General features: G+C 40.5%; 1 protein-coding gene across 3 annotated transcripts; it reads left to right on the forward strand.

Annotated features, from left to right (window-relative positions):
- The first annotated feature begins 87 nt into the window (after positions 1-87).
- On the forward strand, positions 88-21553 carry USP8 (ubiquitin specific peptidase 8). 3 transcript variants are annotated; one of them, XM_061999933.1, is made up of 20 exons: positions 88-177; positions 4747-4917; positions 5568-5712; positions 6185-6270; positions 8762-8906; positions 9505-9562; positions 10272-10431; positions 10711-10873; positions 12106-12250; positions 12437-12657; positions 13760-14338; positions 15569-15658; positions 16266-16346; positions 16746-17008; positions 17561-17773; positions 18493-18703; positions 19002-19238; positions 19757-19899; positions 20293-20425; positions 20601-21553. In XM_061999933.1, the coding sequence occupies exons 2-20, from the start codon at positions 4814-4816 to the stop codon at positions 20784-20786; spliced, it is 3363 nt and encodes a 1120-aa protein (XP_061855917.1). In that variant the 5' UTR covers positions 88-177; positions 4747-4813; the 3' UTR covers positions 20787-21553. The 3 variants fall into 3 exon arrangements, with proteins under 3 accessions (XP_061855917.1, XP_061855918.1, XP_061855920.1); XM_061999934.1 differs by having other exon boundaries at positions 10287-10431; XM_061999936.1 differs by lacking the exon at positions 15569-15658.
- The last annotated feature ends 1484 nt before the right edge of the window (positions 21554-23037 follow it).

A 23037-nucleotide genomic window follows, 5' to 3' on the forward strand; every position in this document is an offset into this window, starting at 1 on the left:
GCGGAGAGTCCCCGCCCCCGCGGGGGAGCGGAGGTCCGGGAGGAAGGGAGAGAGGGAGGGAGGAACACCGTCGAGTTCCGCCTCAGCAGCCATGGTAGCGTAGCGTCTTCTCAGGAGCTGCGCTCGGACATGGGCCTCCCTCGGGCCGGCGGGCTGAGGCAGCGAGTCCCCGCCGCGGTGAGTACGCAGCTGGGGCCGCCGCGCCGGCCGGAGGCGCCCGGGCCGGTGAGGGAGCGAGCCCTGCTGGGCAGGCGGACGCGGCTCACGCCCTCCCCTCGGCCGCGGCAGGAGGGGGCGAGCGCCCTTGGAGGGGGAGCCCCGGGCCCGGCCCCGCAGGGCGGGAGGTTGAGGAGTGGCGGAGACGGCCCCCGAGGGGCAGCGGAGGGCGAGAGGAGCCGGGCCGGGCTGTGCGGGGGGAATCGGGCCTGGCCCGGCCCGGCCCAGCGGAGAGCCGGCAGCCGTCCGGCCCGGCGCCGGCGGTGTGACCTTGGGCAGCCCGCAGTCCCCCGCAGCCGCAGCCCGGCTGGAGGTGACGCGTGAGCGGGCTCGGGCGAAGGCAGCCTGGAGCTCGAAAGCGGCCGAAGGTGTCACGGCAGTGGCGCTTCCCAGAGTGCACTCCTGCGGCCGGAGCCGGCGAGCTGCGGTGTCATGGAGACTCCCACCGGCAGCACCGGCTGGCCCAAGGCACCAGGGTCCCGGGCCCGCATCCAGCTGCCGCGGGGTTTTTAACAACCTAGTTTTGAATTTGGAGGAGTTTTCAGCCTCTCTGTCACCTCCTCGGCTTCTTATCACCCGTCCTGTTTGTGTATGCTTTGCAGATTCTCATTTCTTTAAATAAGAGGTGAAACTATTCTTCCTTAAACTGAATCACTTTCAAGCATCCCGTATAAAATCCAACTAAAGCAGCTTAACTTTGTAGTGTCTTCCCTCCCATCACTTTCAGTTAAACTGTTGGATGAGCCAGCTGTCAGGAAGGATATTGTCACTGTGCAAAAAGAGTGATTCCCAAGCTTGATGATGCTGGTGGTTTCAGCATGGTATATGGCCAAAGACAGACCCGCTGTTTGTTACTGCTTTGATGACTGGTGGTACCCAGCAAAATGATAGAAGTTTGGGTACTCTGTGTGAACATAATGACCTTGCTGTAAGAAGCCCCAATGGTTATTATCAGCCTATTCACATAATACTTTATTACATACCTGAATTGATGATGTAGGGTATGTAACACATCAGTTTATTTCAGACTGTGTTAGCGCATGCTGCTTGCAAGGTAACTGCTTCTGTGTGTTGTTCTTGCTATGGTCATTCCACTTAAAGCTTACTCATAGCCTTAGTAGAACAGGCACGATAACCAGATGTTGAAAAACCTGTTACCAACAGGTATGTTTCCCTGTCAGTGTAAAACTATCCACTCTAATTATTTTAAATGCACATCAACATCCAAGCATGACGTCCTTTATATTTTTTTGGACATTGGCCTGGTTTTCATCACTCTTAAGTATGAAAAAGGAGTCTGAGATAATACTTAAGCTGTGGACAGAAAAGATACACAAGTTTGAGCTTAATTTTTAAGAAAAAAGTTGACAAACTTGAAATGCGTTGTTTCCTCTTCCTCACACAATTGACTAATAGTAAATTTAGCTGTTACAGCTTCTTCAGTCCCTTGTATTCATGGCTGTATGATTCAGTTCCCTTTTCTTGCTGGGAGACAAGATGCCTGTCATCCTGAGAGACATGTGAAAGGTCCACATACGCAATTGGAAGGGTTCATTGATCCCTAAGTGTTGCCGTTGTATTGATATGATGATTGTTAAGTGTGGAGGGAAATGGAATGCTTGGCAAAAGTGGACATAAGCCAGTCAACACAGCCTGGAACAGCAAGAGTTTATCCTTATAAAATGGATGTGATTCTGATAAGAATGTACAGTTCATTGCAGCTCCTGCAATGGAAGCAAATACTGACCTTGTACAGAAGTTCAGTAGCTGGTCTGTCTCCATGCATTTCACTGCTGTGCATTAACTACTCCTGAAGGTCTTTATTTGTGCAACTTATTTTGCTGATTCCTCTACCTAGACCAGGCTAGTCAGGAATCAGATATCTGCTAAAACTTGTGTCCAAAATCAGCTAGTTACATATGAAGGAGATCATTTGGATTCTGAAATAATAATCTTCCCAAAGTCTACTCAAAGAACTAAAAAACAAAACCCACAAAAAACCTTGTGCATTTGAACGTAAGGGAAAATCAAGGTACAAGCACACCTTAACATTTAGTGGAAGCTTAAGGAGTTTAAGGGTTCTTATGAGCTAAGACTGAGCAGTCAACTGGCAAGTAATGGTCAGTTTGTAGACCACTACTGACCAAAATCCAGTGAGGGAATTTTTGATGTATGAACATGAAAATGGTAGTTATAGTTCCATAATTAAGGTTCTCTATAAAAGAATGAATTAGAACCTGCAACTGAAATCTCATCTCCACTAACAACATATACACTGTAATTCCATCAAGTAGCTGTTGAGACAGCATTGAACTTGTCTGGGAATTTAAAGACCTGCAGTTACAATTTAGTAACCATAGCAGGAAAGTATGGAAAGCTATTTTTTTTGTTCTGGCCCAAAACTCAACTTTGGCTGTTGTCCACCCATTCTGCCTTTTTTATAGATGAGGTTCCAGAAGAGTTGCCCATACCAAGGTGTGTCACAGCCAGACTTGAGAATTGACTCGCATCTTTTGCCTTCCATTAAATGGTTTATCTTCCACAGAATCTCTTTTTTTCCCCCCTCACACAGACACAGTAATGTTATATTAATGTCTCTTTTAGACTACATATTTAGTTACAATATTCTGTCAGAACACATCCAAATGCTGCCACTTAAGATTAAGAAAATACTGGTTATATAACAGAGCAAACATTGAAGATATATTTGGAAAGGACTTAAAGCTTCAAAGAAAAAGTCTATTTACAGTTCCAAGGCGGGGGGAAGCCAGGTAAAGACATGCTCTGAAGGTAGGATTAGACAAGCAATGCTCAAATCTTCAAGAGTGAAGCCTTTCTTTGTAGTTCTATGAGGTTGTAAAAAGTATGTCTTTCTTTTAGGCAAAAAGGCTTTTTGATTGAAAAGGTCTTTTGCTTTGGGACAGGATGTATGTCTGTTGTTTCTGCTGAATGCAGTTCTTCTAATGAATTTGCTGCCTTGTTTTTAGCACCTTAGTATCTGCCTGAAAGTTAAAGTCGAACAAAAGACATATAGTGAAGACAATGTTTTAAGATAAGTGGAGTATGGGATATATTTTTAATTTCATGTATTAAAATGAATATTTGAGGACTTATTTACTTTCTAGAATTATCTGGTAGGATTTTCTACAAGTTTATCAACTTTGAAAAGTTGCTGTGCAATTGGGAATTAGCAAGTACACCATCTGTATTCAAGCAGTAAGTTACCTGGCTAGATATTGATTAGTCTGATGTTGGCATGCCAGTACCTAAAACAAATGAATCATTAGACACAGATCTTATTTTTGCATTTATTTTCAAGATGGACTTGTCAGAGGTTTGGATTAACTGAGAATGTTTATTTGATAACCAGTTCCTAGATGAAGGACAGTTAACCTAGTGATACTATTTGCAGTGATACTTCAAAGGCTAGAACAAAGACTGCTCTGCTTGCACATGCTGTGTAGCCTTTCTGCCTCCTTTGGCAAGCTGAATTGGCTCAACAAGAGGTTGGATAAGCACTAGACCAGCATGAGAGAGGGAGGGAAATCCAGCTCATTTGAGGGCAGTAAGCTACAGATCCATTCAGTTGGGTGAAACTTCACTCTGAGGTCACTGGCTGTTGGTTTTTTGGTCGCACTTGTCATGCTGATCATCACCTTGAGGGTGGAAGGGAAATGCCCTACCTTCATCTTGTCAAAAGCTGTGTGGGTTTTCACTACTAGGATATTGTTTATTTGAGCATCTTTCTTCTAATTAGTTCTCCTTTATTTTCTCAGTATTGCTAGGACCTTAGTGTCTCACCACTTGATAGGGAGCTCAATTCCTCCCCTGCCACCTCCAAGAGCTAAAACAGCTTACAGGGTATTAGATTGAAAGATTTTTAGTTAGACTATCTGTGTGAGACTTAATGGACTGCTCTATGCAGAATGTCTGATGAGATGATGTAATAGTCCCTTCTGACCAAACTCCGCTTAACTATTTCATGGCTACCTGGAGAATACTTCCAAATGAAAGCAGAAGGACAATGGTACCTAGGAATTTAAGACCCACAGCATGTCCAAGAAGTTTCAAGTTGACTTTAACAGTAGCACTTGTCTTTTTCTCAGCTTATCTCCTACCAGTACATTAGAAATCACCTTTCCAAGGGTGTAGGACGTATTTGCAGAAGCTTGTGCTAAGCTAATGATAAAATAATTCTGCACTACAAATTCAGAGTACAGAGAAGTCAGGTAATATTTTTATAATAAACTACTTGTATTCATAAGTTTTCTGGATGATTTTGAACATTAAGTCAGCATTTCTTGTTTTTGTTAGTAACATATTGCTAACATTCTTGCTAAATTGCCTAGAGTGGTTTAAAATATTTCTGTCACTTGGGGAGTATCGATTTATACTGTTAACTGCTCCCCCAGTCTGTTTTCATCTAGTGCTAGTTCACATAAGGTAAGATAACCCCATACAGGTAACTGTAACTATATTCAAAGTCAGTGGAATATAATTCAACTCTCTCTACCATTTTATCCCCCCCAGAAAAATACTGACAGAGACTTCTGAAAAGCGGTACCATCCTAGAAAGGACATAAGTAACAACATTAACATGCCTGCTGTGGCATCTGTACCTAAGGAGCTATATCTCTGTACTTCATTGAAAGATCTCAACAAGAAGACAGAAATAAAACCTGAAAAGACAAGTACAAAGAGGTATATATATTTTAATTGGGTTTGGATTCATACTAGAAGTGTTAGTGCAACTCTTCTGAGCAGGTTCCAGAACAACTGTGTTGTGGCTCTAATTTCCTCAATTATTTCCGTTAGCTATAGAATCTTTGATAGTTCAGAGATTTATTCATAAGACTGTCACACTGATTATGCTTCCTGCCTACAGAAGTACATGCTGCTAAAACATGACTTGGACAGAGCATAATGCCCATGAAAATTTGCATGCTACATAAATGTAAATTCTTATAAACTACAAAAAAGTTTAGTGAATGTGTGAACAGGAAATATTTTTGCTTGTAACTTTTTTAGATGATCAACCATTTCATTTTGGCTTACTTTGAGTTGTTGTTTTTTTCTCAAAAGCCTTATTTTTAGAAGGGAAATGTATTTTTTCCCATATCTCAAGATGCTATTTAATGATGGAAGATTTTAAATAGGGCTAGTAAACAAGCTAGCAAAGAGAACCATTATTTGGAGTAGCATGACTGTAATTCATATTTAATGAAAGCCTTATATTGAGATGGTAAAACTAAATGCTTAATATATGAGCAGAGGCTGTGAACACTTAAAATGTAATGAAATGATGTTTAGGGGCAAGTCAACAATCACATGCTTTACTCCTTTTATTTCAGTTATGTGCAGAGTGCCCTTAAGATTTTCAAGGCAGCAGAGGAAAGCAGATTGGACCGAGATGAAGAAAAGGCTTACATCCTTTATATGAAATATGTGACCGTTTATAACTTTATTAAAAAGAGGCCTGATTTTAAGCAGCAGCAGGTATAAAAGCTTTCTGACTTTTTCTGCAGTACTAGAGGTATTAGAAGTACAGAAAATTGCACAAATGAACATTCAGAGGATTACACTGGTATGAAGTAAACTGCCTCACTTGTGATAATATTTTTTCCTTCTTATTTTTGACAAGTCTGTTGTTAACTGCTTGTACAGTTTGCCTTTAATATACATCAGGTATATACACTTTCAGATCTGTGAATATTTTTTTTTCAGGGAAAGCTATTCCTATCATCTTTCTCATTCAAACATTTTTGGTGCACTTGCCTAGTCTTTACTTACTAGTGCTATAGAATCATTTTACTTAAAATATCTTTCTCTCAAACATGAATTAGATTGAAAATAGTTCCTTTTTGTTGGCATTAATGTCATAACACCAATTTGCTGTACATTGATATGCACAGAAGTAGGCATTATTAAGCTGTACTGTTAATATGTGGGGTGATGCTTGTAATTTTAGGATTATTTTCATTCAATTCTTGGACCTACAAATTTAAAAAAAGCTATTGAAGAAGCTGAAAGACTGTCAGACAGCCTTAAACTCAGGTAGGTAAACACAGTTAATAGGTAAGATATTGTTAATAATACCTGAAGCCTGTACATGTGCAATTGCAGGTTTGCATGCTATTTCTAGTAAGGGATTGCACTTGAGTAGACTTTAGATACCTGAAACTCTTGAGACCTTAAATTGTTTATCCACACAAGTCAGAGGTAATTTTCATCATCACACACTCCAATAACTTGCCATTTTATATGTTCTCTTTTAATTCTTGGTAACTGATTTGTTGATATTTGTTTCTTGGTTTTATTTAATGACTAAAAAAAGGAAGACACAAGATAAGAAGCGATCAAGATCTATTTCCTCCTTACCCTTTCATCATAAGGTCGTCTGAAACCACAAATACTAGCAAATGTTCCCAGTATTTACAGATGTTGAAAAGTCTTCCTAGTGTGGATTTAGTTTAGAGTAATAAGACACATTTTTTGATTCTTTAACTAGCTGCTCTGTCTTCCCCATATCTTCCCCAAGTTAAGTTACATGACTTTGTGCCATAAACCATGAAATTGTATTGGTAAGAAGTTATAAGGTAAAATCTGTCTTTAGGTGGTATTTAGTGCAGTATGTCTGTATCTGTTTCTTGAATCCCCAGGGACTATCTTTCTTGCCCCTTTCTCACTCTTTTAACTCTTTCCCTTCAGCTAGGCACATTTCCCTCCCTATGCCCTCCTCCCCACCAATAGTATTGCAAAAGCACATTCTATACCCTTCAAAGCGATTGATCCATTAAGTTAGTTTAGGTGAACAAGGAAATCAGAGTGTAGTTACATGTATATGAAAAGAGACTTTCCAAAGACGTCTCATGATACTCTGTACCAAACAATTTCCTAGGTTTTCCTTGGTTTTATTTGAGTCTTAGAATTCAACACAGCTACAAATTCACCATAGAAGCAAACACTGATAGCAAAATTATTCAGAGATTAGCTGTTTGGTAACTTGTGGCTTTTAATGAAGGGAATAGAGTTTTGAAAGTTGGCACAATTAATAACTTTCATCTACTCTGGGGAAAAATGTGTGTGTGTATATATATATATAAAGGGAATACAAATGAAACATGACTCCTGTGTAACTACAGAAGTGGTTTCAGGGATATTATTTGTGTAGTTTCTTCTCCAGGCAGTAGGCCAGCAAATAGTTTGAATGTTAATTGTTAACTAAAAGTGGAACTGCCAAAACATTGTTTGTATAGGAGCAGAAATACCTACATCAATGACCTGCTAAGAGCTTCAAAGGCATAAATGGGAAATTGATGGGTAAATATTCCATATTGACTGAATTAAACTAAAATCTGGAATATGTTTTAGTGCCATTAACTCCAAGTGAGAACAAATTGCTCGGTTCTGACTTAGGATGCCTCTGCCAAATCAAGAAGTGTGTTTAATAAATAGAATTACAGACTTGCAGCCTCCTTCCTATTAGGGGCCTATTAGTGGAGTAGGCTTGGAGGCAGAATTTGATTTAATGATCTAGTTTATTAAGACAGTAATTTTGATATAAAATACAGCTGTATTGTTGGCAATTTAATCGTGGTCAGGCAACATCTGATTAAAATGAGCAATTACTAATAAAGTTCACTCTTCATGTTTGACTGCCTGCTTCAGTCATCAAAATTGTTAGTTCAAAACGTTTTTGGTTTATGGGTCATTAGTAATTTTTAAGCTTCTCAGTTATATTAAAAGAGTGCTATTTAACAGTGATGTGACTATACAAACCTGCAGATACCTGGTGATCTAAAAGCTGTAGATTGGAAGTCACTGGTTTATAATATTGTGATTGCCCTTACAATGGCAAAAGGCTGGGAGTTAATTTTAAAGTGTAAGGCTTCTGAAAAGGACAGCTGGATATAAGACTTAGATCCACCGAAATTGACTTCACTGTAACCCCAGTGTCTGGGAACAAAAAATCCCAAAACAAACAAAACCATCAGGGACACAGGTAAGGACGTAACAGTATTATAAAGTGAACTTACATTCTGAAGGTGACTGCTACCACTTAAGTACTTCTGATACAATTTCTCAGAAAATTTAGATGGCTGAGCTAATTTAATCTGTTGTTATTGTTAGCTCTGTTGCAAAACCAAGATTGTTAAATTAAAGTTTACCTGAAGTCACAAATACTTACTCTTTCCTCTACAAAAGTAAAAGCCTCTTACATTTATTGACACCATAGTTAAACATGACCCCAGGTTCAGAGGAAAAAAGTTAGCCTTAAGAGCAGTAGCTATGACATAGAACCCAAAGCAGGATTTAAGAGAAACAAAACCAACCCAAGAAAAGGAGCAATAATATGCAGTCATGGAGGAAAATGGGATTTACTGGAAAATACAAACACTGACAATACTTTAACTCTTTTTTTTTTCATCTTTATCTACTTTCTTTTTTCTTCCTGAAGACTTGTTGGTTCTGATAGTAGTTATCTAAAGGCAGCCAATAATGGAATACTGAAAAAAAAGGCTGCTTTTTATTTTTCCCCCAATAGATATGAGGAAGCTGAAGTTCGGAAAAAACTTGAAGAGAGGGACAGACAAGAGCTGCAGAAAAAGCAAGAACCAAAAGATGATGGAAAGAATTCAGCCAAAAACTCCACAGAAAGTGCTGTGGATTCCAAAGGAAAAAGCCAAAGGGTAACTGAAGATGTTTACAAACTCTAATTCAGTCTAAACGTGTAGTTTTTATCTAACATTTGATCTTGATTAGTAGCTGTTTCCAGTTCAGAATCATGGTTGGGTTTGGGTTACACTTCCTGTAACCCTTCTCTGACATTTCTTTGGAAGATGTTGAGTCCTGCCAACCTCCAAGTCTTGCATAAGATTGACTAGGGTTTTCTTGTAAAGTCAAATTCTATTTCATAATAGAACTAGCCTAAGGTAATGGTAATAAGCTGATGTTAAGGATAATGTCGTCTCTTAAAGGGAGAGCTGACTTTTCACCTATGGTGTAGAAAGTGATTTCTCCAAAAATACTTCACAAATTCATCTAACAGATGACCCTGTCAAAAGGGGCATTGCCTTTTTAACTGGTTTGTCTAGACAGACCACAACCTTGGTATCTTGCTAGTACATTTGTCAATGCATCTTTAGAAGAAGTTTCCTTTTTCTAGGTTTCTTCCTGTAGCCTGCAGTCTGAGCCCTTTCCTTCAAGCTCTGTGAGTGTCAAATGTCTGTTGGCTGCCTTGGTTCTGATATTAAAAACCAACTTTTTTTTTTTTTTGCTTCAACATAGATTAATGGTGAGAGGAAGCACTCACTGGAAAGAAAGGATCAGTCTGACAGTCTGAGTGGTAAGAGATGCAATGTTCACCCAGATGTGAAAAAGGTCTCTGTATAACCTATCACATAAGTAGCTCCAATTCTTTTAAGGAGTTATTTCCTAGACAGTATTTTGATTAAGTTCTAGCATTCTGCATTTCAGTAACAGCAAGTTAGTAATTAATTAAGCTCTATTATTGCAGTATCCATCATTTCTTTTCAGTTTAGAAAGCTGTATGTAGTTTTGCAACAGTTCAGTAACTAAAGCTGAACTAGACCTAAAGTGGTCAAGTTAGAAAATGTCTCCTCAAATGGTAAGAAATACAGGCAAGGCTGAAATGTGTCAACTTTCTCATTTAAAGAAAAGTTCTCCTTTCTGCTCACAACCTTTGGGTTTTTGTTCCTGTAATTAATATGACAAAATGTCCTCTAGAGTTCTTGACTGAAGAACACCTGCAGCATGTAGTTTACAAGTGCTTGCCCATATTGCTTGATTTAAATGAGACTTTAACAGTTGAACCAGTATATCACTGAAGTGTCCAATAGTCTCTAATGCAGCAAGTCAGGTGCTGGTCACTACAGTAGTGGGAGCAAAAGGTCCAATATGTTTATTCTGTAGTGTCTCACCTCCATGACTTTGTGGGACTTTTCTGTTCTCTTTCGTGTTTGCAGTCTCGATTGCACCAGTCATGTATCGTCACACATAGCTCCATCTATAATGTAGCTTTTTACATCTAATAGCTTCTTTATTTCAAGGGGCAGTCACAGCTGAGAAACTGTTTGCAATGATGTCAGATAAAAACATTGAACTGATTATAATGGATGCTCGAAGACTGAAGGATTATCAGGAATCCTGTATTCCAAGATCTGTCAGTGTCCCCGAAGAAGCTATCACTCCAGGGTATGGAATCATGTTAAATGACAGCAAAATAGTTAACTAATTAATTTTATCAGTTTATAAATTGACTTGGGAAAAAAAGTGCTTTTAAAGCTTGTACATTTGGTTTCAGAAACCCTGATATGTATCAGTGGGTGAGATGTTTTGGACAGCTCTGTTCTCACACGTGCTGATCTCAAGCCAGAGCGTATTTATTTTATCCAAGCACATAAACATATGTGGATTGTGTCTTGTTGGATGTTACTTGTACATTTGTCTTTAATGCATGTTAATACATTTCAGAGTTACTGCTAATTGGATTGAAGCTAGACTCCCAGAGGATTCTAGAGAACCATGGAAGAGGAGAGGACACTTTGACTATGTTATACTGCTAGATTGGTCTAGTTCTGTAGAAGACGTAAAGCTAGGAACAACTCTGCAGAGCCTGAAAGATGCACTTTTTAAGGTTGGCAAGTTTCACATTTTATCTAATTCATCTCAATAAATAAGAAGGTCTTAAAGCACCTATAATTACAAATTATTTGAAAGACTTAGTAACACTTTAGGCAAAGATCTTGGTTCAGTTCTCAAAGACTGCTTATTTTGGTAGCAGAAGTTTAGTCTGAAGTTTCCCATTCCCCTGCATGTGCTGTAGTAGAGGACAGTAGAATCTATTAAACAGGTGAAACACCAGAATGATTCAACTCCCCTTTTCAACAAGTAGCTCAAAGAAACTTAAGAGTTCTTGGCTGACAGGAGTTATTTGGGAAAGTAGTTGGTACTGTTAGCCAGAAACGTTGTCACCCTCTTTCCTGTAGTGGCAACTTTAATTCCTTATTCATGGGAGCTGGCTGCCCACCTGCATAGGCAGGCCAAAGGCAGCTTCTCTGCAGTCCTGTCAGCCAGGCACTTCCTAGAATGGAAGGGGCTTGGTGAAGGAGATCAGAAATATTTTGAGTATGGTTAACCTCTTTGCATCATTGAATATAACTTTTAGAGGAACATTATCTTAAATTTGAGCTTCATCAGTGCAGGGAGCTTATAGACTCAAAATTCAGCAGATGCTCAACTTTTTCAAGTCATATCTCTGGCTCCAGCTGTGTAGTCCTTACCTACTTTTTATCTTGGTGGCTCTTACAAAACAATGCACACCTTTCTGTCACCTAAACATCCAAGACTGGGATTCAGAGACAGTTCAGACAAATCTGTTAATTGCAGAATATTCTCTGAGCCTCTGTACCGAGTTTGTGTTCTGATACCAAGGCCTTCAGGCAGAGAGCAGGCTGCAGCCTGAACAATCAAGGGTGTTTCAGAAAGTCCATGTTCCATTTTCCAAAGCCAATGTCCCTCATGTCCCAAACTTTATCAGATAAGAAACTGAAGCAAATATTAAAATACTTTTCTGGGTGGAGGATTGTAACCTGCAGCAGTAAACAGTGGTTCTTTCTGTATTGAAAAAAATCCAGACTCTGTTTTAGGTAGAGCCAGGAGCCTAACTGCATTGAGTATTTTCCCAGCACAAAAAGGATCTCTGTTCCCCAAAGGGTTTTTGCAGCCTGTTTAAGGTTATCTTTGAGATTTTCAAATAAGAATGTCTCAACGTAAGGTCTAGACAGAGAAATTTCAACTACACTGGGAAGATGCAAAGGTTTCTTTGTGCTTATTAAATCATTTCATTTAAAACCTTTTTTCTTACAGTGGGAAAGCAAAACTATACTGAAGAATGAACCTTTAATTCTAGAAGGAGGTTATGAAAACTGGCTCCTTTGTTTTCCCCAGTACACAACCAATGCTAAAGTAACTCCACCCCAACATAGCAGGAACGAGGCAGTGACTGTTTCTTGTGAGTATAAAGGATTACCCTCCCAGTGTTTAGAATTACTGGACATATCTTTAATTCATACAGATATGTTTGGAAGTCTTGTTCTGGCTAAATCTAAATTTTGGGGGTGGTACATTCAGGTTATTTTGCTTCTGTGGTTTTGCTTTAAGAGCTCTCCTTCATGCTTCCCTCTTCTCTCTCTTCAAGTGAATTTTACATATCCATCTCTGGAAGAGCCAGCTCCTGTTCCACCTGTTGTTGCTATAGAGCCATCTTCAACAGAAGTGGTTGAAAATGAGGAAACAGGAGATAATTTGGAAGAGAGACTAAAATCACTTCACAGACCAAACATACGGGATGCTGCTGTTCCAAAGTCTGACAGTTCACTTGTGGTTAATCCGGTATCAGTTACCAGAACTATCCCTGAGGTAAGCTCTTCACTCTTTTTTTCAGAGTTAGTATGTAGTTCATCTGTTAGAGACCCACCACATGCAGAAGCCCAAATCCACAAGGAAACATGCTATTTGTTTAAGCCTTGCACACAAGTGTATTGGTACAGATACTATTAAAGGTTTGCAAAGCCATGGTAGCTAATGCACAGACTTTATGAAACTGCAGATACTTAACATAATTGCAGAGCTATTCATTAATATTTTCATATGTGCACCTGAGAAATTGAAGGTGAACAATTGATTGGTTCAGAAAGTCTATAAACAAACTTTTTGTACTCCAAACACATCAGGTGAAATAGAGGGAGGGCGGTTAGGCCATGGCTTACCTTGGCTGTTCTGAAGGTCTGGTTTCCAGCAACTGTATCTTCCTTCAAATAATAAAACATGTAGGTGGTTGGTCACTCTTGACCCAATAGTGAAAGTAAAGGGATTTGTAACTTCCTTCCATAGGGATAAAAGTTTGTAAGGATACCTCTTGTAGGGTCTTTACACTAAGATAACCTTTTTCTTCAAAGACAAGGCAGAAGTCAAACTCTTCACTTTCATACTTCTAGATGCTGCCTTTAATACAGATTGCAGCTGGAGAACTGTAAACTGCAACCTCATTTCTGTTTTCCCTGACCAGCTTTTATTTCTTCAGAGCTTCAGCATCAAAACCACCTTGCTCTCCTGGATCTGAGCATGAGCCATTCCTAAATACCCCTTCCCACCCAGCAGAGCTGCCTTAATCGTATGCTCTGTCACATGATTGAGAGAGCCAAGCCCAAATTAGGCTCCCTGATTGCCCTGAAACATTCACATTTGAAAGCTTGAAAATTAAGAGTTGTAGTGATGGGTGCTTAATGCTGCTCTGGTGGGTCTCTAGTGCTTGTTGATTCTTGTCAGGTTTAAGTGAAAACCTGACTTTACAAACAAGCAATTTTAACTACCAGATTTAATGAAACTGAAAGTTCCCTATCTTACTGGCAGAAGTCAACTTTATATCATCTTGATTCTCTCATAAATATCCCTTAGAAAAGCTTAGCTAACAGAGCAGTAATAGCTGTAGTGAATTGCCCTTCTACACTTTGTGTTACAGGTTGATCGTACTAAAAAGCCTTCACTAAAAATCCCTGAGGACAACAGACCAAAATCTCAAAGTACAGTCAGTGACACTCAGACTGTCGAGAATGGACGGATAGTTCCAGACAGGTCCACAAAGCCATTGTGTGAGGCAAAGAGCGTTCTGACAGAAGAGGAAAAAAGTCGGGTACATGCTGAAACTGCTGCTCTGTTAGAGAAAAACAGGCGAGAAAAAGAGCTTCGGGAGAGGCAACAAGAGGAGCAGAGAGAGAGACTCAAGAGAGAAAAAGAAGAACAAAAAGCAAAAGAGGAACAGAAAGAAAAGGAACACAAAGAAAAGCCACAGCAGTCCAAAGAGGACAGAGAACAGGAGAGGGATGAACAAATGAAGAGAGAACAGGAGGAAAAGGAACAAGAAAGAGCACGCAAAGAGGCAATGGAAGCAAAAAAGCAAACCAAAAATGAACTAGAAAGCATTGGTGCAAAAAGGACTGAGATTGACAAAATAGCCGTGGAAGAGAGAGAAAAGGGAACTCGAACACCAGAAATGCAGAGACGGGCACTGGGTGAAGCATCTCAGGGTGTTCCAGGCAAGGTTAGTGAAAAAGAGAAAATGAGTTCAGGATGATTTGTGAGTGAATGCTCTAGTAGCAATCTGGACATTTTAAACACATCTATTTAGGCCAGTTTTACGTAAATGTAGAGAAGAAAGTTAAAGCCAAGACACAAACAGATAACTTTTTTTTTGCAAGACAGCCTCAATTTCTTGCTTGTAGATGGGCAGCATGGAATCCCCAGAGGATAATAAAACTTCCCACAGACAAGGAGCTAGAAGGGAGGGTTCATAGGCTGCAGGCCTCTGTTTTAAAAAGAGAGGCATGATGACATTTTTCTCTTGTACCAGGCCAGTTCTACGTATTGTACTGTTGTGACTCGCATGAGGAACAGAATTGTGCTATCACAGCAAACTCTTTAGTGCCCCCAGCTGCATAAATACTGATATAACAGGGTTTTATTGACTGACACAGAGAGCAAATCTGTACCCTAAGCCAGTATTTTTGCTGAAAACAGTTCTGTTTCCTCTCCAGAGGAGAGCTCACAGTTCCTCCTTCCCTCAGATTCTTGAAAAAAACTGAAATGCGAGAGCATAAAAATCATCTGATCACAGAAGAGGAGCCATTTGTGAAGCTGAGTTGTAACAGACCAGATGTCTTTAAAACCATTTCTCAAGAGATGCATTAGGATATTTTTCTCTTTCTTTGCAGTTGCAATTTTAATTGACCAAACTTAGGTACTTGTGTGATGCAAGTGCACAAGGAAGCCAAAATAAACCTTCCTGGGCAGCTTTAGCACTGCCATTTTTGAGCTTGTAACTGACAGAGCAACTTCATGTAATCCCAGAGTGACTGCCTACCATCAAATAAACTCATAGTGTCAGCTTCACAGTTAGCCTTTCTCATGAAGAGGCTTTGTCAAAGTAAGAAGTAAAAAGGGGAAAAGTCTTTCATTTAAAATCAGACTGTCAAACCCACAGCATTGAGGGGGGGAGAACAGTGTAGGTGGAACTTCTGCAGGTTGTTTCTGAGCTCTTCAAACCGCAGAACAGGCTGTCTTATGTAACACAGCATTCAGCTGCAAAGGCTATTCCAGCAAATCACCTGTAGTGTAGACCAGGAAGAATAACTGTAACCACTTCTTTGTGGCATGTGCATTTAACAACAACAAAAGAGAATATTACTTTGCTTTTTCACAGTTTTGCTTTATCAGCATTCTTTCCTGACATTCCAGATGAAAACTGAAAGCCTTCTCTCAAAATATTTTACAGCAAACTGGGGTTAAAGGACAACCAGAGAGTGGAACTCAAAAGCCAGGACCCATTAGAGAGGATTCTGAACAAGATACTGAAAGACTTAAAGTAAATAACAGTGTGTTGTATGTGGCCAAACCTGATCAAGCTCAGATGCTTTATGGCTGTTACGTTAAATTCCACCACATTTCCATTTTTAAAGTCATCAGCCTTAAAAGAAAACTATGCCATGTTTGCAGCTGTTTGCCTGCTTTTGTCATTTGCCATATTCATCTGAACAAAATACTTGGGGCTTTCCCTAGAAGTCTTTGTGTGTCTCTGATGGCATTAACAAGCATTCCCTGTTCATTCGTCATTTCATGCATAATTCCTTCGCGTGTTGCTTTGAAAGGGAGAAAAGATCATCCCTGAGTGTTTAACACAAGCACCTATCACTAATAAAGTAGCTTCTTTAGGGAAGAAGTTGAGTATTCAGACTTCCTTGAGACTGAATTGTCTTTGTTTCTGAAGTTTGTCAGCAAATGGGGTTTGTTTAGGTTGAGTGATGGAAAACAGTAGTATGTTACCCTTACAAGAACGTGCATTTCCAGCTATAATCAAGAGTTTCTTACTGAACTGTTTTGCACTGAGTCACGTAGCTATAGAGGGAAGGCACAGGCTCTGCTGCTCTGCAGAAGCAACTGTGCCCACCTTACATCTCTTGTTTATTTTTCAGTCTCAGAGGGAGCCATTAATAAGGGCACGAAGTGAAGAAATGGGAAGGATAATACCAGGGCTGCCTGCAGGCTGGGCAAAGGTAACTTTCTGTTCTGTTGTTACAAATTGCCTTGTGCAGTTTTGGAATATACTTCAGTTATGTCTTATGTCCAAGTTTGCTCTTGTTTGATTGGGTTTTTAATTATCTTTTCCTCTTAAACTTGCACATGGTTATTTTCTGAGTTTTGACATTAATTGTAGTGAGACTAGGAGAGGTCACCTGCTGTTTCTGGTACTGAGCAAGCAGTTGCTCTTCAGTATGCATTTTGGTGAAAGTGATGCCTTGCAGTAAATGTAATCCATTAAGTATTGTGGCCAGTCACAACATCTCAGTGTCTGAAAAACTCATGCACTGTTCTTACAGTAATTTAAAAATAGGTAAGTAAGTTAATGGTGGATTTTTACTTGGTTTTGAAACAATTTGTTTTCTTTCCCCAAGTTTCTGGATCCAATCACTGGAACCTTTCGTTACTATCACTCGCCAACAAATACTGTTCATATGTATCCACCAGAAATGGCTCCTTCATCCACTCCTCCATCAACCCCTCCAACTCATAAGCCCAAGCCACAGGTGACTGTTGAACGAGAAAGAGAACACTCCAAACTGAAGCGCTCCTACTCTTCCCCAGATATAACCCAAGCCATTCAGGAGGAAGAGAAGAAAAGAATTCCTGTAACTCCTACAGTCAATCGTGACAACAAGTACGTTTGAGAAGCTGTACCACAACTCATGCAATGTGATAGCATGTTGGGCTGTCTTTGTGTTTAACCAACTCAAGTTCAGTAATAGGAAAGGATGCAAGAGGGATAGACTTAAATTTCATTGCTGAAAGCTCAATGTAGAGGCCAGTTATCTTTTGTGAATTGATGTTATATATTGTCATGAATTTCAGAAGCCACAGTGTAATTAGACAATAGTTGCTTTTTAAGGTGTGGTATTTGAGTTACATTAAATGCCACTCTACTGACAACTTAGGACACGCAGAGTTGTCACTTAAATCACTAGTTAATTCTTCATCTGCAAGTTAAAACAACAAAGCAAAACCGACTGCTGGAGCCTATAACTTGGGCTCATTATAGGCCAGTGTGTGTGGATTGCTCACTGTTGCATTGGCTGGTTTTGAATCCCTGAAATGATGGCATGTGGCATCTTGTGCAAGGGTATTTCATTCCCTGTGAAGGAGGATGGTTCTGTTGGCTTATGCACATGGCCTTGTCAAGTCAGACTCCTAAAAAGGAACTTCTTTCTTCCAGACCAGTCTGCTACACTAAGGCAGAAATTTCCAGACTCTCAGCATCACAGATTCGGAATCTTAACCCTGTGTTTGGGGGGTCAGGACCAGCTCTGACCGGGCTTCGCAACCTGGGGAACACGTGCTACATGAATTCCATACTGCAGTGTCTGTGCAATGCACCTCACCTGGCTGATTATTTTAACAGAAACTTGTATCAAGATGATATTAACAGGTAACAATCACTTATTTTCACTCTTTAATTTACAACTGAAGTGAAAAAACTCTGCTTCTACAATTGTTAATTCAGACTAAGGGTTGAGATAAGAACAGTGTAATAACTAAAATAAAGCAATAATAAAACATAACAATAATTGCAATGAATGGGAATACAACAAAAGGAGAGAAACAAAACCCAAGACAGACAAGTGCTGCACAATGCAGTTGCTCAGCACCCTGAGCAGCGAGCCACACGTCCCCGCCACCTCTCCCACTTTATATCCTGGGCATGACATCCTGTGCTATGGAACGTCCTTTTGGCTAGTTGGGCTCAGCTGTCCTGGCCGTGCTCCCTCCCAGCTCCTTGTGCACCTCCTTGGTGGCAGAGCACGGGAAACTGAAAAGTGCTTTGCTTAGGGATAAGCACTACTTAGCAACAACTAAAACATCCTGTGTTATCAACAATGTTCTCACTCTAAATCCAAACCACAGCACCCCACCAGCTACCAGGGAGAAAATTAACTCTGGCCCAGGACAAGTGCCAAAGACAAAAATTTTAACTCAGTCCAAGAGCCAGTTCTTCTTTCCAGGTCCCTTCCAGCCCTTGAGATTCTGTGATTCTGTAAAGAAATTCCTTTGAAATAATGGGATAAAGTTTTGAACTATTGATAACGTTTTTAAATGTTCCCTGAAGGGCTTACTGTTTTCATATTTTCTGTCTGTTTAATTGTACAGGTCCAATTTCCTGGGGCATAAAGGTGAAGTGGCTGAAGAGTTTGGTGTAATAATGAAAGCTTTATGGACAGGACAGTATAAATATATCAGTCCAAAAGACTTTAAAATTACAATTGGGAAGATCAATGACCAATTTGCAGGATACAGCCAACAAGACTCCCAAGAATTGCTTCTCTTCCTAATGGATGGCTTGCATGAAGACCTAAATAAAGTAAGCAATACGCTTGTAGTAGGTGATGTATCTGTCAGATCATCAGGGGAAACTTTTAAAATAAGATTGTGTGACAGGAGCTTGTATAGAAGGACGTGCCAGCATTCAGAACTAAAGTAGGAATTCCATTTGAAACAGTTTAAGGGGGTAAGGGAAGAAGCCTAATTAGGTAAGCAATGGGTGGCTACACTGACGTGTTGAAACGTCCTTGTGAGTGTTCAGTATTACACTTGCCTATAGATGAGACTCTTTGTATATGTGACTGTGTGGCTGTGGTATTGAACCCTCTGTTATTCAGGCTGACAACAGGAAAAGACACAAGGAAGAAAACAACGATCATCTGGATGACTTCAGAGCAGCAGAACTAGCCTGGTACAAGCACAAACAGCTCAATGAATCCATCATTGTGGCCCTCTTTCAAGGCCAGTTCAAATCTACAGTGCAGTGTCTCACATGTCACAAGAAGTCCCGAACCTTTGAGGCTTTCATGTACTTGTCATTGCCGCTTGCGTCCACGAGTAAATGTACCCTGCAGGTATGGCCACCTACAGAAACTGTTCTTCAAGTAAAGGTTCTTCTCTGTGACTTGATTATAATGTTGCTCCAGCTCAGCCTGTTGTTGAAGGGATCAATGTTAAGCTTGTCAGTATTCCAGCTTAAATTACACTAATCTGAAACATCAACAGATGCAAGTCTTCGTTGTTTTTAATTCTTCTGAAATTTAAAAACCCAGGTGACTCCAGAACAGTTTTAAAATACAAGCAGGATGGAAATATTGAAGCTGTAGTAGCAGAGAAGGGATGTATAGCATTTGCTTTTGTAGGTCACAGTATCAATATTTGATGGCTTTAAACAAAGTATTGTCAGCATAGCTGGAAAAACCAAGGAGTATATGCAGCAATATTTGCTTTCACATCTGGATTTACCTCGCTTCTCCTCATTTTAATGAAGCAAAGCATGCAGATAACTGAGCAACCCAATAGGAAACAAACATTTTTGCTATGTTTTCGTAAACACCTGCCCTTTGCAATGTGTGTTTGTGTTTCGTTCTAGGAATGCCTTAGACTGTTCTCCAAAGAAGAGAAGCTCACTGATAACAATAGGTTTTACTGTAGCCATTGCAAAACTCGAAGGGATTCTTTGAAAAAAATAGAGATTTGGAAATTACCACCTGTACTTCTGGTGCACTTGAAACGGTAAGGGAAAGGGGGATTGCTGAAAAGGCTTGCTCCACCTCGATTCAGGCTTTGGTGGAGATTGATTGGTCCAGTGCAATCGATAACCATTTTTAATTAGAGCAATTTCCACATGTATTTCCGGTAGTAACGGTGCAAGAATTGTGGTTTCATCTGATGCCACTTCTATTAGGCTGTAGTCACAAAGCACTCTTGCAAGTAATCTCTTTCCGTTTGTGCTGAGGATGTGCTGAGGATGTGTGCAAGCATTTGTGCAAGCATTCACAAATTGGGGGCCAAATACTTTAATTGAGGTCACGTCCTGGTTAAGAAGAGAGGAAACAAACATGTTTTCTATTCTTAAATAGCTTGTGAACAGCCTGTAACTTCTGATGATGCTTCTTAATTCTCTAGATTTTCCTATGATGGAAGATGGAAGCAAAAGCTTCAGACCTCTGTAGATTTCCCATTGGAAACTCTTGACCTTTCACAGTATGTTATTGGTCCAAAGAATAACTTGAAGAGATACAATCTGTTCTCAGTATCAGTAAGTAACCAAGTCAGGCTTCAAAGTCCAGCTGATCCCTATGCCTGTGTGATTCATCTGCCTACCTGCTTGCAGATAATTATTGCTAATTAGCAAAAACCTCACCTTCTAGTTTATTCCCCCAGTCAGGAAGCAGCTTTTGAGGCCTTTAATTCTATTCTCCTTGTGTTTGCAGAATCACTATGGTGGGCTGGATGGAGGGCACTACACAGCCTACTGCAAAAACGCCTCCAAGCAGCGCTGGTTTAAGTTTGACGACCATGAGGTGTCTGAGATCTCAGCATCATCTGTGAAATCCTCAGCTGCATATATTCTCTTTTACACTTCTTACGAGCAGCGAGCGGTGGATCTGGCCACATAAAGCAGTATGGGTTAAGAAAACTGGCTTTCTTTTTGTAAGAGCTAAGTAGGTATGGGAATGCATAAATAAATATGCAAAACTGTGCCCAGCAGTCCCTCGTGGATCTGGGAGGGGTTGCAGCAGCTGTTCTGCAAGCAAGTGAGCTCTGCCTGGTCAGTGCTTGAAGTGCAGAAGACTGATTAGCGATGCTTGTGGCAATACTGCCACCCGTGAAACCATTAACGAGCATACTCACCCCACCATTTATTTAAAAAGCTCCTCTATTTTTAGTCTGCTCCAAAATTAAAACCTAGCTTAGTCATCTGAAATCTATTAACAAGTAGTTGAAAATGTCTTAAAATCCCGAGGCATATCTTGATTTTTTGTTTCTTTCACTGTTATGGCCTTTTCACATTTCTAACCTTACGCTTGATTCTACTGTGAATACTCTAGGACGATGTAAACAGTTAGGAATGTAAGTGTACATATGGATTGCATACTTGCACATCAGAACTATGTATATAGTAAAATGTTGTCCTTTTTGTGAGAATCTCTACAACTCAGAGGATTGCGTTTAGTTGCCAGCTCTAAGTAACTGCAACACTACTTACTAAGAAAAGCAGAGCTGTATTTTTGTTGTTAGCTTTTGTCAATATTTGTGCACTTCAGAGTTATTCTAAACAAACCAGATTTTCCTTTTTAATTTTTTAATATAAATTTTCATGTACACAACATGCATTAAAAACCTTAATGAAGAAATGATTTAAAAATATAACCTGTTCAATGTATGTTTGGCTTTGGTGGTTTCATTCTCGACGCGTTGTGTAATGGTCAAGATGCTCCATGGCTGAAGGACATTCACACCTTTTACAGGTTCTTCAGATGAAAAAAATACTACTGGATGTAGAACTGATTAATTTAGAAACTGTTGCAGTTGCATCTTCTGCATTTACCACACACAGGAGTCCTGTGTCCAGTTCTGGGCTCCTCAGCTCAGAGGAGAGAGTCCAGTGCGGGGCCATCAAGATATCAGGGGTATGGAACATCTTTCATAAGAAGAAAGGCTGCGGGAACTGGGACTGTTTAGTCTGGAGAAGAGGAGACTGAGGGGTGATCTTATTTATAAATATCTAAAGGGTGAGTGTCAGGAGTTTGGGACATCCCTCTTTTCTATAGTAGCTAGCAACAGGACAAGGGGTGATGGGATGAAGCTGGAACACAAAAAGTTCCACTTATAAGAAGAAACTCTTTCACTGTTCAGGTGAGGGAGCCCTGGCACAGGCTGCCCAGAGGGATTGTGGAGTCTCCTTCCTTGGAGGTCTTCAAGACCCGCCTGGACATGTTCCTACGCGACCTGATCTAGGTGACCCTGCTTCTGCAGGGGAGTTGGACTGGATGATCTCTAAAGGTCCCTTCCAACCCCACCATTCTATGATACCCCTTCTTCACTTGGGTTATTTTTCCCTCTGATTTGGTGGCATTCAAAAAATCTTAAATCCTACATTGTGAGCTTCTGTCTGTCTCCGTGCTCGTGTCTTGCAGGTGGAATTAAGACCAGGACTGATTCTTTGCCAGAAGCTGACAAGTGGCCCAAGTTAGCAGGGTTAGGGGGACAGAAAGGGCAGTGCTAGAATAACGCCTTTTGCTTTCTGTTCTCTTGGTGGTCACATTGCCTCCTGTCTTCTGGAACACTTGCCCTGTCATAGAATGGTAGGGGTTGGAAGGGACCTTTAGCCCTCCATAGTCTGTTACTATGCTTTCACTTTAGTACCCTGCTGTCAGAGTTTCTGAAAGGCAGCTCAGAAGAGCACGGCTCTGTACTTAACCAACAGAGCGACAGGGCCTGTCTGGTCAGCACAGCTGTACGAGGGACTAGGGCGTTGTGTTTCTCCTGGAAGAAACTTCCCAGCTCCAAGCTGGAACCAATCAGCAACATGGTAGCACCTCTGCAATAATATATTTAAGAAGGAGGGAAAAAAGCTGGAGCAGGGGAGGAGTGGGAGGAGTTCTCCCCCTGAAGGGGAAGGAACAGAGAAGTAACGTGATAAACTGCAACCTCCATTCCCTGTCTCCCTGTGCTGGGGGGTGGGAGAGGAGGTATTCAGGAGCATAGTTAAGCCCTGGAAAAAAGGAGGAGTGGGGAAAGGTGCTTAAAGAACTGGTTTTATTTCTCATCTTATTCTGACAACCCCCACCCCTGAGCTGAGTCTGTCCTGCTCATAACTGTAACTGGCGAGTGATCCCTCCCTGTCCTTGTCTTGATTCTTGAGCC

The sequence above is a fragment of the Colius striatus genome, chromosome 7 (assembly GCF_028858725.1).
Source record: "Colius striatus isolate bColStr4 chromosome 7, bColStr4.1.hap1, whole genome shotgun sequence".
NCBI lineage: Eukaryota > Metazoa > Chordata > Aves > Coliiformes > Coliidae > Colius > Colius striatus.

Bases quoted from the DNA above. Each gene is read 5' to 3' on its own strand.
- USP8 (XM_061999933.1), top strand. From the start codon at position 4,814: ATGCCTGCTGTGGCATCTGTACCTAAGGAGCTATATCTCTGTACTTCA. The intron at 15,659-16,265 runs GTAAATAACAGT...TTTATTTTTCAG, and splicing joins AAGATACTGAAAGACTTAAA to TCTCAGAGGGAGCCATTAAT. The intron at 19,239-19,756 runs GTATGGCCACCT...GTTTCGTTCTAG, and splicing joins CGAGTAAATGTACCCTGCAG to GAATGCCTTAGACTGTTCTC.